The sequence below is a fragment of the Artibeus jamaicensis genome, unplaced genomic scaffold (assembly GCF_021234435.1).
Source record: "Artibeus jamaicensis isolate MK-2021 breed Jamaican fruit bat unplaced genomic scaffold, CSHL_Jam_final contig_387, whole genome shotgun sequence".
NCBI classification, from domain to species: Eukaryota; Metazoa; Chordata; class Mammalia; order Chiroptera; family Phyllostomidae; genus Artibeus; species Artibeus jamaicensis.
Window position 1 is genome coordinate 6,931,992 of NW_026521812.1, and position 15,723 is coordinate 6,947,714.

The following is a 15,723-nucleotide window of genomic DNA, read 5'->3' on the forward strand; positions in this document are numbered from 1 at the left end:
CAAGAAACAGAGCTTTAATGGATATCTCCAGAATTGACTTCCCTCTATAACTTGATGTGGATAAGTTGTATTTTCATTGCTAGCTCATCTCTGGAATGGGAACAGTATTATCTTCTTAGTTAATCTGCAGAGAAGTTAAAGAGGTTAATTACATGTGAAGTCATTAAAAATTTTTAATTGAGTATATATGAAATGGATCTACAATTTGATGTCTCTGTAGCTGGAGTTTATGGCAGTTGTCCAAGTTTCAGATAATGATTCTGAGCGCTGTGGTTTGGTTGCAATACAAGAGTTTCAGTAAGAGTTTTTTAAAAGCTAAAAAATGTACAAGTTCTCATATTGTGTGATCTTATATATACCATTTTTCTCTACTGTCTCAGAGGGTGAATTGGAAGAAGAGTGGCTTAAGGAGGCCGGTTTGTCTAATCTCTTTGGAGAGTCTGCTGGAGATCCCCAAGACAGCATGGTGTTTTTGTCGACATTAACCCGGACCCAGGCAGCAGCTGTTCAGAAACGAGTAGAGACCGTCTCCCAGACCTTAAGGAAAAAAAACAAACAGCACCACATTCCCGACGTCAGAGACATATTTGCTCAACAGACAGAGTCAAAGGAAAAAGTAGGTTTCCTTTTTTTTTTTTGATGCTAAAACAAAGAAATAATTGCTTAGAATTATCTGGACCGATCCAGTTTAATTAAATCATGAAAAATATAATGAGCACATTACATGACAGGCACTGAAGCTCCGAGCTGGCAGGGATCTAGAGAGACTTGATCCCTGTCCTTCTAGAAGTTAATGCTGATGGTGCAGAAAATTAAACAAGTTGCAGTTCAGAGTGATAATCCTTGTGCGAGATGTCCTTGGAGCACCAGGAGTGGCCCTGTACCTCCCTCCCACCTCCAACTATGTGACTACCAATTGTTACCTACAGAAAAGTAGGAGGCAGAGGATTCTTCCTTATTCGTTACTTCTTGTAGGGACAGTTGCTGTTTCCTTGACTTGCTTGAGAGTGATTGGAAGTGAGGTGGGAGGGAGCTCAGTGCAGCCTAATCACAAAGCAGGGACCCTGAAACGTGAAGTAACTTCCCTTCTGTGTCTAGCTTTTAGCATGCTGCTTAGCACATGGAAGGTTTGATTAAATATTTGTCAGGATGATTAATTTATTAGTGGAAGCTGTTGGAGTCTGGTCAGAGCCATGGGACTTGTGAATGAAAAGATGTCAGGGAAGGCCTGGTAAAGCAAGAGACCTACATTGCTTAGAACAGTACTACTCAAAACAGCCAGTTGGTGGGCTGTGGATTACTGGTGCATGAGGACATAAGGAGCTTGCACAAAATGTAAATATCATTGTTCTTTCATCTGGAAAGTCTGACTACCAAAAAACAAAACAAAACAACAAAAACAAAGAAACAAACAAAAAGAGAGCTGAACTAAATGGTGTTCCTGGGGTTAAAGACGATTTCTACTCTGGCCTGTTCTCAGATGACACTGACTAGCTCTGGCCTAGAAAACCCAGTAGGGTGGTCAGAATGAGAGCAAACAAAAGGGATTTTGAACAAGGATGGCAACGATAATAGTAGTAATAATGATAGCTGCCACCACTGAATACTTACTGTGCTAACTATGCTCCTTGCCTTGTCTCCTTTAATCCCTACAGCTGTCTTTTGAGGGAAGCATTACCATTTTCATCCTTTGGCTGAGCCTCATAGTCTTTAAGTAAATGGCTCGATGTTCTGTAGATAGGAAACCCAAATTTGTTTGTCTCTAGTATGCGCTTTTATTTTAACCACTATGCATCCTGCTGTATTTGGGTTTTCATATGGGATTCTGATGTTAAGTAGTCTGAACGTGCGACTCTAGTCACACCGTAGGTAAAAAATAATAAATATCTCATGACTCTACGGAATCGAGGTAACAAAAGGACTTGTTTTCGAGGTGTCTTTCTGTCACGTAGAGGTTTTTTGCTTTTTGGAGACATTTCATTCTTCAAAGAAATCCTGATTAGCTGCAGATTTCTGCTCCATTTGTGTGGTCAATTGTGGATCAAATCCAGTCTATTTTACAGTTAGGGGTCACTGGCTGGTTCCAGGCAAGTCTCTTAACACCCAGTAGTTATTTGGTGCATCTTCTGGAATGGAAGGATTCGATTAAGTGTCCAACCATTAGAAAAATAAATGGTAAGGAAATATGTATTATGACATTTCTTTCCCAGCTAAAGGAGGTAAGAGGAAGTAAAAAGGGGAGGGGCAGAGAGCTGAGACTAAGGAAAGTATCAATACATACCATGGGACCGAAGCCCATTTTGAAGAGGATGTTGCAACTCAGTGCTAGAAGCAGGACTTTTCAGGAGATCCCTGATCATGCCTGAACTACGTGGCTTCAGTCCAAGGCAGTTGGTGGATTGTATCATTGGATAAGCCATGAAAAGAGAAATAGCACAAGTAATTTAAAATAATGTTGACCTGCTTACACTGCATGCTTTTAATTGAAACACTTGCCACCCTTTAGAGCCACCGCTCCGTCCCTCCCTCCCTCCAGCAAACATGAGCCAGCCATCTTCACCTGCAGTTCTTCTGTTCTCAAACAAGTACATATTCATCCCTTCCATTTCATGTGCTTCCTCATGAAGCCCTTGCTGACACTAGGAAATATAATACAGAAACGAGTACCATCTGCACTGTCAACTTCAATTGCTAAGGGAAACACTTCCAACCACATGCTCTAAAATATGTGTTCATGTGTAAGATTAGAATCACTCACTGTGTTCATTGTGCTGCAGAGAGCTAATCTTCTGTGGGCTTGTGGGCAGAGGAAGGGGGTGGTATTGCTCCGTCCTGTGGGGGATTGAAGTAGTGCCACAGTCCCCATGTCACACCTGGGATTTGGTAGTCACCGTACACCGTCCCGGGTGCTGCCAGTCTTTGAGTAGTGCAGTAATGGTCTCTGTGTACCTGACCCTGTGCTTTTCTAGACTTTTCTTAGACTGCAGGGAGGGAGGGGTCCTTCTTGACTCATAATTCGAGGTAAAATGTATGGTGAGGACAACTACAAAGGCCACCGTTCTTTTTTGTAAAGGTGAAAATCCAATCGAATGATATTTTAAAAAATAATTCATTCAGTTAGATGTCTGTGTATCACCGATCTTCCCTTCCTGATTACTGAATACCTTCTGAAGCCTGACTGGGAGAGGAGGAAGTGCTGCCTGGCCACACTTGCTGGTGAGGAGAGTGTTCTACCGAGTCTGTAATCTCTTGGAGGGTAGCATTTCTCACACGTCACTGCTTTGACCCCTTGACAAAGGAGTTCCTTTGCCTATATGTGCTCTTAATAACTTTTTGCTAATTTAGTTTTAGTTTATCTGACATTTATCACCAGCTTTTTAAAAAATTTGAAGATTTCTATTTTATTAGCTCCATGTTGTAGTTTTGTTTTATGATAGACCTATTGAGATGTCAGTCACACACCATCCAACTCACCCAGTTAAAGCCTACAATTCAGTGATTTTTTTAGAGTATTCACATATTTACAACATCACCACAATCAATTTTAGTACATTTTCATCATTCTCAAAAAAAGCCTATATCGATTAGCAGTCATTCCTTATATTTTCCTCTTTACCCCCTAGACAACCACTAATCTGTTTTCTGTCTTTATGGTTTGCTTTTTCTAGACATTTCATAGAAATGGAATCATAATATGTGGCCTTTGTGATTGGTCCCTTTCACTTAGCATGATGTTTCCAAGGTTCATCCATGTTGTAGCATCTATCAGTACTCATTTCTTTCTATTGCCAAATAATATCCCATTGTGTGGGTATACCCTCTTGCTTATTTACTTATCCATTGATGCATATCGATAGCTTTTTGATATATTTGTCTTTTCCCCTCAGCTAAGTAGTGGCATCCTTCATAGCTGGGGCTCTCTTGACATTTGTCCTATTCCCCACAGTGCTTAGTATTGTGTCTATTGAGTTGTGAGTAATCAAATATTTGTTGATTATAACCAGAGTACATTTTTCCCTGTGATCACCATAATTCTGAATACATTTCTTATATTCTAAAGGTTAGTAATGGAATTACTTATAATTCCATTTTTCTGGTTGTGAGTTGGAGATGACTAAATGGCCCATTTTCTATCTTTAGGCTCCAGATGGCACTGAATCACAGTCAGTCAGAACAAATGAAAACAAATACCAAGGAAAAGATGGTATGTTGGACCTGTTCTCTTGTATTCTTCTGCTTATTCATATGACAAATAGATACAGCCTTTTAAAACATTCACTTACAATTCTAGTAAGAAAATTATACTAAAATAGTAATATACAGTACATAAGTAGATAATTACAGAGGGCCGAGCAGCTGAGGTGTGTCCATAAAATATCCAGCCATGTACTATGACAAATGGAGACATTTATCAAAGAAGATACGAGATACAAGAGACACAGGACATTGTACATAGCACAATGATGTCTTAGTCCCCTTCAAAGTAGGTGCCTTGGGACCTTACACAGTTCTCCCAAGTTGCAGGGCACCAAATCTGGGCTGTAGAGGACTGACTCACCTGAGTGATTTGCTGTTTCACCAAAATACTCTGCATGAGACGTGATACGTGAGTGGGCACGTTGTTATGATGAAGCTGCCAACCACCAGTTGCATAGCTGCAGCCTTCTGAGTAATGCAAATAGTTTCCATGGAGCAATGTTTGAGGCTATTGCAAAATTTGATGCAGATTCATTGATCTACTCACTCAGTTGTTTTAAATGCAACAGCCACACAGTACACATGCTCACTCAACAGTGTCTGCCACCCCCACTGGCTAGTACAGTGATGTTGTCATTGTTCACACATGTAAGTCCACTCTCCTTGGCTGCCAGGTTACATCAGTGTGGGGCAAACCATTCTTGTTATGTTAACAATGGTCCGATTTTTTCTGGACACACCTTCTATAGTGAGCCTTTGATGATAATGATGTTGATTGGTTTATATTTGTGTATCTATTCTAATATCTTTATACATAGTCACTTTTCCAAATGCTTACCGTTTGCAGGCACTCTGTGGAGATGTTTACCTAATTTAATATACTGAAGAACTCTATGTAGAATGTATTGTTCTTAACGTATTTTACAGTTGAGAGAATTGGTAAAGTCACTTTCCCAAGGCCATAGAGCCGTAAGTGGAGCCAGTGAATTTGAGGCCTTGTGCTCAAATCGTGAGGTCTTAATTTATAAGTGAATTACTTTTCAGAAAATTTAGAAAAACTTTAAAGAATACTTAGAATGTTTTGGACAATTGATTATAATTCTCCTTTACATAACATACTTTTCTCCTTCTGTATCTGTTACTTGAGAAATGAATTAGAAATTCAGGGCATGGATGAAAAGAAATATGAAGACTTTCTTAATACTTACCAAGAAAGAATCTATAGCTGTTTCATTTATTTACAAAAAGGAAAAGCATTCTCAATTAAAGTAATAGACTTAAGCTTAAAAATTTAATTTTTTAATGTGTTGCTGCTTAAAAACTATCATAAAGGTGGTCTTCCAGACTCTAACTCGGGGACTTGTCCTTTTGTTTATGTTCTTAAGACTTGGTGCCTGGAGGGTCCATGCCATTGGTATTGTTGTATTTTGATTGTAAGTAGTTGGGCAGGAGGATCAGGCAGACTGGGGAGAACTAGGAAGTGTACCCGAATGTTCTGTAAAAACCGGGAGTTAGTCCAAGATTATATAGAGCATTTTGGTGTCTTAGAGCATCTACTATATGTATTTTTTCATTCTTCTATACTTTTCCGAGCACTCTCCTGAACACCTATGTGTATATGTAATTGTGTTTATACATGCATACATGTCTATACATTTATATCTATAGAAGCACTTGCTTCTACTATTCTTTAGAGGTTTCTTTAGTGGCATGTTTTTGTTTTTTTTATCAGAATGAAGTTAGTAGGTGTTTCCCAAGTCTACATACCAGCAAACAGCGAAATGGCAAGTGAACCAGATCGCCTAGTGCTGGCCTGCTAGAGAGCTGGGTCGTCAAGAGAAGCAGATGAACCTTTTGTGCCAAAGTCAATATGTTTTAGACTTTGGGCGACAGTGACTGGCAATCTCTAAATGAACACTGAGGAAATATTGTTTTTTCTAGATGTTTTCCTCTCTTGCCAGAAATGGTGATGCATGCTGTATAAATAGATGTTCCAGAAGACAAGTTCATTATGTGAGCACTTTCCAGCCCAGCTTGCAGCAGGCCAGTGAAGTATGGCCAGCTTGCTGCCTGATTCACATCTGCCTTTGCTGGAATGCTATGAAGAGCCTCCAATTCTGATAGAGCCTCTAATCAGCATAATAAGAGAGTGTGTGTAATGCCATCCAAATCACTGAGTATTTACTACTGCACCTGTTCTGGGCAATGCCATGCTCTTTCGCTAGCCAGTGAATTAACCAGTGTTAGGCAAGCATAGAAAAGGTCTGAATGAAATGCATGGAAAACACTGTCTAGAGGTAAAATGTGGAGCTGTTTCTGCTCAAAATCTGAAGGCATGCATGACATACTCTATTGTAAATGTTTCCCCTGCACTTGGGCTTTAATACTTGCTCCATGAAAGATACTTATTCTAAATGAAAAAGTTACAAAGTGGTAGTGTTGCAAGTGCTGTCACATTTCAAATTAACCTACTGTGAAATAGTAATCTTAACTTTTTGTCAAATCGTACAACTCTGTATATATGAAAGACCTAGTATTTAATACTTGCATTTAGATATATTAACAATGCCCTAATAATTTAAAAACTTTCATGTTAATAAATATATATTTTTTTCTCTCTCTCCCTCTTTTATTTTATTTTATGTCTATGGAGGAAGGAAAAAAATTAAATAAGGGCACTTGGGCTATTTTGGACAATTGAAAAACTTCAAGGAGTTTTGTAAAATATTTGTAACCCAGTGAGTGCTGTTGACCACTTCAAAACCTAAGGAGAACAGGTTAAAGAAATTACATTCTTTACTGGTGAGGACTTTGAGAGCCAGAAGTTTTATCTCGGCATTCTTTTAACTTTTCTCTTTGAGAGTAGATAATTGATTCAGATACATTTGTCAACCAATTAACTACACATTTCTTGTAGCAGTCCCTGCATTACTCCTGCAACTGTTTTTCCTACTATCTTCTCTGACTTAATTTATCATTTGAGCTTTTATGCTTTTATGTACATGTTTTTGCCATGTTTTACAGAAAATTTATGCTTTAAATATATTAGATTGTGACTTAATTATAATTTTTCTACTCAGTTTTTAATTCAGTACAGGACATTTCATGGGTGGGGGGGTATTTATTGTAAGTCTACCCTGGGGATGTTAAAGAGAAGAGGGAATAGTTTTAAAATTCTTATTCATAAACAGTCACATTCTTGAAAGGTGGCTTCTAATTCAAGAAAATAGCTAATCTTTTTTCCCTCTTAAAATGGTTTCCTAAGAAAACAACATACATGGTCACAGTAAAACACAAAACACTGTAAACCAGTGGGAAAATAAAACTGAAATTTGGCTTTGTCATTTTAAGTTAATACTGTGAAATTAACTGAATGAAGTTCTAGTTATTCTAACTTAAAAAATATTGTCACATGCTATTGAAGAGCATATCAGGTGGTATAGATGAGACAGCAGATAAATACTGTCAAGGAGCTTCCAATTTATTTTCATTTTTGGAATTAATGTAGGTGAATGTTTGGTTGCTTTCTTAATTGTGAGATACCGCTAGGACCAAGTTTGCAATTTGCAGGGCCCAGTGCAAATTGGAAAGGTGCTTGCTCAGACTTCAAGATGTAACAGCAGAGCCCCGCCCACCACCCCCATGCTCCCTCCACCCCCAGCCTGCGCAGGGCCTGTCTGAGCCCGGAGTCCTGTGTGGTTTCTCACATCCCATGACCTTAAGCCTGCCCTGCTCACCGAGTGGAAATGAACAAGGCTAGATTTATATTTATTCTTCATTTTCTTTTGTAAAACAAAAATTTTCATTTTTAATTTTAATGATTATAAATATATTTTCTATACTTTTAACATGTGTATAAGACATATTTGTTAAATTTTAAAATTACCTTTACCTTTCATCACCTTATCATATTAGTATATAATATGAAAATGTATCATGTAACTTTATTTTGTAATTCACTTCTGCTCCACGTGAATTATAGATCTGCAGTGAGAAAATAATAATAATCTTGTTATTGCTTCCAGGGTTTCTTTAAAATGTGAGTTGCATTAAAATAAAAAATTATCAAACAGTAAAATTTAGAATTATATTCTCCAAAGCTTAGCAAAGCTTTGGTGTGTTCAGCAAAGAGGTTTTTAAATATATATTTTTTCCTGTAGAAGTAACAAACAAACAAAAGATTGAACTTATAGTATTGAAATGTTGATGTAAATATCTGGAAGTTATTTGAATAGCTTTATAGTTTTAGGTCCTTTTATCGTCTTTGGTAGAATCAGGTGCCAAATCTATTGATTCCTGTACCAGGTACCTCCAGAACTGACTCCTACAGTGATAAGTTTTTGGCAGTAACTCTTGTTTTGAAATTTTTGCTATGATAGGTAGGTAACATTCCAGAATGAAAAAATGCAGTGCATAGAACAGGCCTTATTCCAGGAATCTGTTCTTCTGTGAAGAAATGAAATAGCATATTGCTAGTTCTAAGACAGATTACAACTAACTTAAATAAAAGAACAATTAAGTCTATGCAATTTTTGCGAGGTTTTTCATTCAGAGTTTGAGATTATCCAGCAATGTTTGGGAACTGGACCCAGTCTAAGAATTGGGAGCTCAAAGAAAGATTCCACAGCTGAACTATGGATTTCTGGTCATCACATTTGTCCCTTACATGCCACCAGCCACTGCCCCCTCCACCCCCCGCCCTTCCTGCACACAACATTGGAAGGATTCCTTGAGCATACTTTTCCCAGGGGTTTTTATGTAGTTAATGTATTAGATGTAAAAAAAGCAAAGGAATAAAGCATGAGAATTGTGCATTTTGTTTTTATTTTCCCCAGACCAGGCATCTGGCCTAGATGATGGTGAAAAGAAGCTTATCCCGCTGGTGCCCGAGGAGGCACCTGCTTCTGAAACAGACATCAACCTGGAGGTGTCGTTTGCAGAGCAAGCAGTCAATCAGAAAGAGAGCTCCAAGGATAAGACCCAGAAGACCAAAGGCCACGATGCCCCAATACCTGTATGTAGGGCACTATTCAGATGTCACTGACCAGCCTTGATTTCTAACTAGTTTTTGTTTTCAAAACTTCACTGGAGAAAAGTTGAAAGAATAGGATAGCAAGCACCCGTACAGTAGATTCAGTCATTAGTTAGCCTTTTACAACCTACGCTTTCTCTCCTTTCATGTCTACCTGTGTATATGCCGTGCTATCAATGTGAATGAACATTTTTTAGTTTAACAAAACAGAAATATGATACTTAAGAAATTGAACAATAAAACAAAATTACATTTCTAAAAGGTAATATTCAAAATTTCCTAATTGTCATATTTTGCTTTATCGCTTCCCCTTTCTCCACCTCCATCACAGTTCAGAGATTATGTGTTGCATCTGATGTCCTCCTTTTGTTTCTGTGAATCTAGATCAGATCCCCTGCTTTCTGATTCATATTTTTGAAGAGCGCAAATCAGATTTCTGATTTTGTTTCTTCCTGTATGATTAGATTCTGGTTAAACATTTTTGGCCAAACACTGCCCAGATGACGTTTAAGCCTCCCACTGCATCATCAGTGGAAGGGCATGATGTCCCATGGTTTCTTTATTGGTGATGGAAGTTTGGCCACCTGGTGGAGGAGACGTTCCCCACATCTCCCCATTGTAAAGATACTTTTCCTATGGGAAATTAATGTTAATTTATGATCCTTGAGACTGGGCAAATGTCCTATTTGTCAGTGAAAATCTACTCCCCAGAGGTTTCTCCATGCCCTTGTCATCCTACCTGAAACAGTGTTTAAACTGGTGTTGAGAAATAGTGATTTTCTAATTTTATTATTTCTTCTACATGGATGGGCCAGCAATCTGCTGTAATACTTGGCTTTTCTCTCTTTTCTCTTTTTTGTTATTGAATATCACTATGAACTGAAAGCTTTCTTTTTTCATTCAATGTTTTGTAAATCATTATATTTTTGATGTTTAAATTTACCCAAAGTTGACCAATAGGAGCCCATAGGACCAGTTTGGGTCCTATGTCGTTTTAGCCTGCCCCCATCATTCATTTATGTCTTCACTTTTCTAGTACAAGATGTTCCGGGCTCACCCTGTGTTTCTCCCCTCAGACTTGAGGAAATCCATTTACTTCTAGTAATAGATTGTATTTCAAAATGAAGCTGTGTGTACTGAGTGTTCATTCACATTGCTGCTGAATATCTCATTTTTTAAAAAGTATTTATTTATGTATTTTGTAGAATTTTGCACATGTAAGCATTAAAAAGAATAGTATATGTAATGAACCCCAAATATTCATCACTTAGCCAACATTTATTAACCCATGGCTAGTCCTGACCTATCCATACCCCAAACAAGTTTCTTCTTCTGTATTATTTTGAAACACATCTTGGAATTATATTTTATCTATAAATTTTTCAGTATGTGTTTCTAAAAGCTTAAAGAGGGCTTTTTAGAAACACATCTATATTACCATTATGATAGCTGAAAAGTGCTAACAGGTCTCAATTTCAAATATTCAGACCATGTATAGATTTCAAATTATATTATACATTTCATAATTTTTAAACACTTTGTTGAATCAGAAATCAAATAAGATTTACGTACTGCAGTTGGTTGGTATGTCTTTTAAGACTTTTTAAATCTCTCCCTCTTTTCCTCTTTCCCCTGTGTCTCTGTCTCCCCATCTCTCACTACCCTCCCTTCTTTTATTACCTTCGGTCCTATTCCCTATTCTTTCTTTAGCGTCTCCCTCTCTCTCTACCTTGAAATTTATTTGTTAAAGATACGTAGTTATTGAGTCATGAACAGTTTTCCTCTGTGCCTATTTTTTTCCTGTTTTCTTCCATTTTCCTGTTAATTGACTCTAAATTCACCATATTCAAGTTCATTTATTTTTGTGTGTGAAAACTATTTTAAGTGTGACTGTGTGTCAAGAGACACAAATGTCTCGTTGTCTTCCTCTTTGTAAAGTAGCACCTCTTTCTGATCAATGCTTGGATCTATTAGGTTATTAATGGTTACACAATGATGGTCTCATTTCTTTTTTTAATTTATTAATTTGAATGATTCTTTTAAGAAAAACATCCCCAAAGTGGTTACTTCCTTTTCTTCACCAGTTTTCAATTTGTCTTTGTTCCCTAGCATCTTTCACTAGTGACCAATTAGTGTTGTTTTATTTTCATTTTCTTGTAAAGATAGGATCTTAACTCATGGATTTAGACACATATGACATGGCATCAGAAAAAGCTTTCCATCTGTAGCTGGCATATTTTATCCTGCAGACCTAAACTTGTCTGGCTCACAAAATGTTGGTTCTGTTTAGTAGAAATATACTTTATGACTATGAGCAGAACACTAAGAGCATTTCTTGTCTGGGCTGCCCTTGGTTAAAGCCTTTTCCGAGGACAGAAGTACATCTGTGCCTTCTTTCTTCTATGCTGAGAATTGTGGTTCTTAGGGACCATCAGGTCATATGATGAGAATGTCACAAAATTACTAGTTTGTTTTATCTTCCATTAATACACACAGAGTATTCTCAGACGATAATATCAATACTGTCATCAGTGATATGATTATGAGAAAACAGTTTAAACTTGTTTTTCTTTTCTTTAGCTGTTTGTATCCTTGGGATAGATCTCAAAAGGAATATAACAATAAAATTATTGTGTTCTAGGTTTCTTAGGATAGTTATTCTCCATGTGGTTAGATCACCAACTGCATACCTGGTTGGGGTAATTTACGTCATTTTATTTACAATCTTTAGGATAGATCTTTTTATTTTAATTTTTTATAAGCATGCAAAGTATTTACATGGTCCAGAAATCAAATCTAAAATTAAGGTGTATTCAAAATCTGGCTTCAATCCCTGAGCCAGATTCTATTCTGTCCCTCCCCTCATAGGTAAATTTCTTACTTTAAATTTATGGTTTATTCTTCTGTTCTCAGATAATTTGTACCCCACTATGCATACTTTTCTCCACCCTGAATTTTTGGTTTGTTTTGATTTAGTGTTATGTTTGGGAGATTACAGTATAGAGTATAGTGGTATAGAGAGATATTTCTCATTCCTTTTTACAGATACATTGTACTCTATTGTGAAAATGTATTAAAATGGCAATTTATTCACCAGTTTCCGAATGGTGGACATCGGAGTGGTTTCCAGGCTTTATTATAGATTTTTAAAAACTGCCTTTAAGGATTTTTATGCCCAGTGGGGAAAGTACAGGACTATGCATCATTTGGCCTAAAGACATGATCCACACTCCCAAACTATTCTTAGCAAAAGTATCTTTTAAAAGTGACAATCTTTATCTCAACAGATGGAAAAGTTTTAAAGTGACAGATAGGAGAGTCTAATGTAACAAAATGAAGACATTGTTGACTTTTAAGTTGTTGTTTCAAGCAATGGCATGAAATAAATTAATTAATCTCCACTTGATAGACTTAAAACTTCCTCTATCATTTTATTCTCCCCTTACTACACTAACCTGTACTCTGAGACCCTTTTGCTTTTATTCATGCAATGTCTTGAGCTTAAAATGACCCTCTCATTTCTATCCCCTTGTTGTTCCATGTTTACCAAGGAAACCTTAGCCAATTCTTTGTGGTCTAGCTCAGCATTTGACTTGACTGTTATAAGTCTTGCCTGACTGAACTTACATTAGATAAAATATGTAAAATCATCTCTGAAATTACTAGATGCCATGCTTTTGATAATCCCTGCCAATCAATCCATGTATTTATGTACCCATGTATGTGTCTGTTCATCTCTATCACTCATTTATCCATGCCTTTTCTAGAAGGCATGGACAAGTAAGGTTTCCACCTGTCCTCAGCGTGGTTGATGAAGTAAATACTTATATTCACCATCTGAGGCAGGTGTGTAAGTGGGTAGAAGCTTAAATTCCATTTCTACCCCATGCTCCTCTGCTTCTGTAAATTAGCAGTAGACTTTATGTAATCGCTGTTCTCTGTTGACCCCATTATATATTCACTTCCTTTTTCTTACATCAAGCAGTCTTTGTTAATTCTTCATGATGTCACACAGTGGATTCAAATTTCTCGTAAATTTGGAGATCACCTTTGTAACCTTGAATGTACTTTAGTTTGAAAATTTAGCTACTATTCATTGTGTTCTTGTGTACGCACTATATCTCAGAAAGTACACTCTGCAATTATTTCACTTATCGTCAGATGATCTCTATGTGGTAGATATTCTGATTCTTTTTATTCATACAAGGCAATGGGCTAGAGAGGTTACACAGCGTGCTGAGGCTTGGTTTCAGTGACTAAGTCTTTTCTAGCAGGCTGTGTTGGCTCCATTTAATGTGTCCTAGAGGTGTATATGCATTTAATTTAAATTTGTGAGTTTGTATCCTTTAAAAATATTTATTTATTTAATTTTTCAATTAGTTTCCATGTGCAATGGCATGAAGCTAGAGAGTATTATGCTAAGTGATATAAGTTGGTTAGAGAAAAACAAATACCATATGATTTTGCTTATATGTGGAATCCAAATAACAAAATAAACAAATAAAATGGAAACAGACTCAAAGATGTAGAGAACAGATTGAAGTTTGCCAGAGGGGAGGATGGTTTGGGTAATGGGTAAAAAGTTAAAGAGATTAAGAAGTACAAACTGGTAGTTATAGAATAGTCATAAAGCTGTAAAGTACAGCATGGAGAATATAGTCAATAATACTATAATAGCTATGTGTGATGCCAGTTGGGTCCTAGAACTATCAGGGGGAACACTTGGTGTTATTGTATTGGAGTTATAGACAACTTATTTGGGGTAACTTTGAATGTTACGTAAATAAGATTCTGGTTTCTTGGGTCTGTCATATAAAATAAAAATTTAATACCACTCCGTTCTGTCTTGGAGACTAAAAACATTGAGGATTTATTTAGAAACTTTTAAGACCATAGCTTTAAAATGATTTTTAAGATAACTGTTTGTATTCTAAATTCAAGTCCATATTTTAATTCTCAGGTTCTTTTTCATCAATCTTTTGGACTCCTATTGAATTGTGTTTAATTCAAGTAGATTCTCACTTTATAACAACTCTGTGCATACCGAGGGCCAGAAAGTAGGCGTGGAGGGCCAAGCTGAGAATTTGCTAGAGAATGAAGCAACTCTGCGAGACACTAAAGGACAGTAGAAGACATGGTGGTGCAGGACTGAGTTAGGACCCTGAATGGCTGGGGCAGACACAGACTTGTACACGATATAAAAATCAGTTTTTAAACTCATAACCCTGAATTATCAAGAAAAGGTTAAATTATGGCTATTGCTCTCCATTAAAAAATATGAACATATTTTAAAAAACAGCAAATATGAAAGATTCCTAAAAGTTCATTTATCTAGAAAAGTATTCATTTTCTTGAAATTACAGTGAATGAAATGTAATAAAATCACATTTTACACATGAAAAAAATTCTTAGGTAAGAAATGAATCTCCTAGCAGAGTATATGAAAGTCATCTTGTGGAAATTGCCCCATGGAGAGTAGATTCTCTTGCTTTCCAAGTTGAAATTCAAGTGGCTTGATGAGTAAAAGAGTCGGCTGCCTCGTAACTAATGAGATGCCTCAGGGACCCCTCGTCCTGCAAGGCCTACAAAAGACGGATGCAGCCCCAAAGGCCATCGGATGAATTTAGGGTAACACATGAGAACCAAAGACCTTGTATTTTTCAAAAAATTATATTTCACTCTTTTCTTGAAGCACATTTTTTAAAAGATAAAGAGCTTCCTTTTGCTGAAATTGCACTGCCTTCTCTTAGCCAGCAAACTGAAACATCCAGCCTGTTAACTAAACAAAATGACAGGAAGCTTCATAAATATTTAATGCTGCTATGAATTAAACATTGGGATAAAAAAAAAAAACTAAGTCCTTTCATTAAGCACAATGTTAAATAAATAAATAAAGCTCATGACATGTATTGCTAGGTAAATCAAATGTTTGAACTAATAATATTTCAGGTTTCTTTAAACATTTACCTCGGGTAATGCTTTGAATAATTATATTACATGTGTTTGGATTATTAGACCAAAAGCAACAAATTTTAATGAAACATTTAGGGCTTAAAAAAAAAAGTAAATGGTTGTTAAATAGGGGGTCTAGTCCTTCAAAAACAAAGCAATTAGCAGAACTCTGGGGCCAAGCACGAGGAAACTGTGGAGCCCAGGACAAGTCAGAGGAGATGAGGGGAGCCGCCAGCCAGGGGCCCCGCCCCTCGCTGAGGCTGATTCTGTGCTTTCTGCCTGAGGGTGTCTTCATTCTCTGAGCAGACTGGGGCTCCGCGCCTGCCCTTGTGCCAGGCCTCCGCTGCTGGAGGGTCACAGAGCTGATTAGGCCCTGACTCTTCTCCTTGAGGGCCTCACAGTCCTCTATCTACATCCATCAACCCACATTCCCTTCTGCGTGCTGTGGCGGATAAAAAAGAGGAGCAGAACAGCATGATTACTGAGTTCAGGATTTAGAAGATCTGAATTTATATCCAAATTACGTCACTGGCTGCTGCTGA

The 15,723-nt window shown here is 37.2% G+C and overlaps 1 protein-coding gene across 4 annotated transcripts in view; it reads left to right on the forward strand.

Moving 5' to 3' along the window:
- ARHGAP18 (Rho GTPase activating protein 18) overlaps positions 1-15,723 on the forward strand; it is a 120,347-nt gene that overhangs the window by 64,589 nt on the left and 40,035 nt on the right. For all 4 annotated transcript variants that reach the window (XM_037147894.2, XM_037147895.2, XM_037147896.2 and 1 more), the window contains 3 exons: positions 381-616; positions 4,141-4,204; positions 9,033-9,211. In XM_037147894.2, the coding sequence (XP_037003789.2) occupies positions 381-616; positions 4,141-4,204; positions 9,033-9,211 (479 nt within the window). The remainder of the gene's footprint in view (positions 1-380; positions 617-4,140; positions 4,205-9,032; positions 9,212-15,723) is intronic.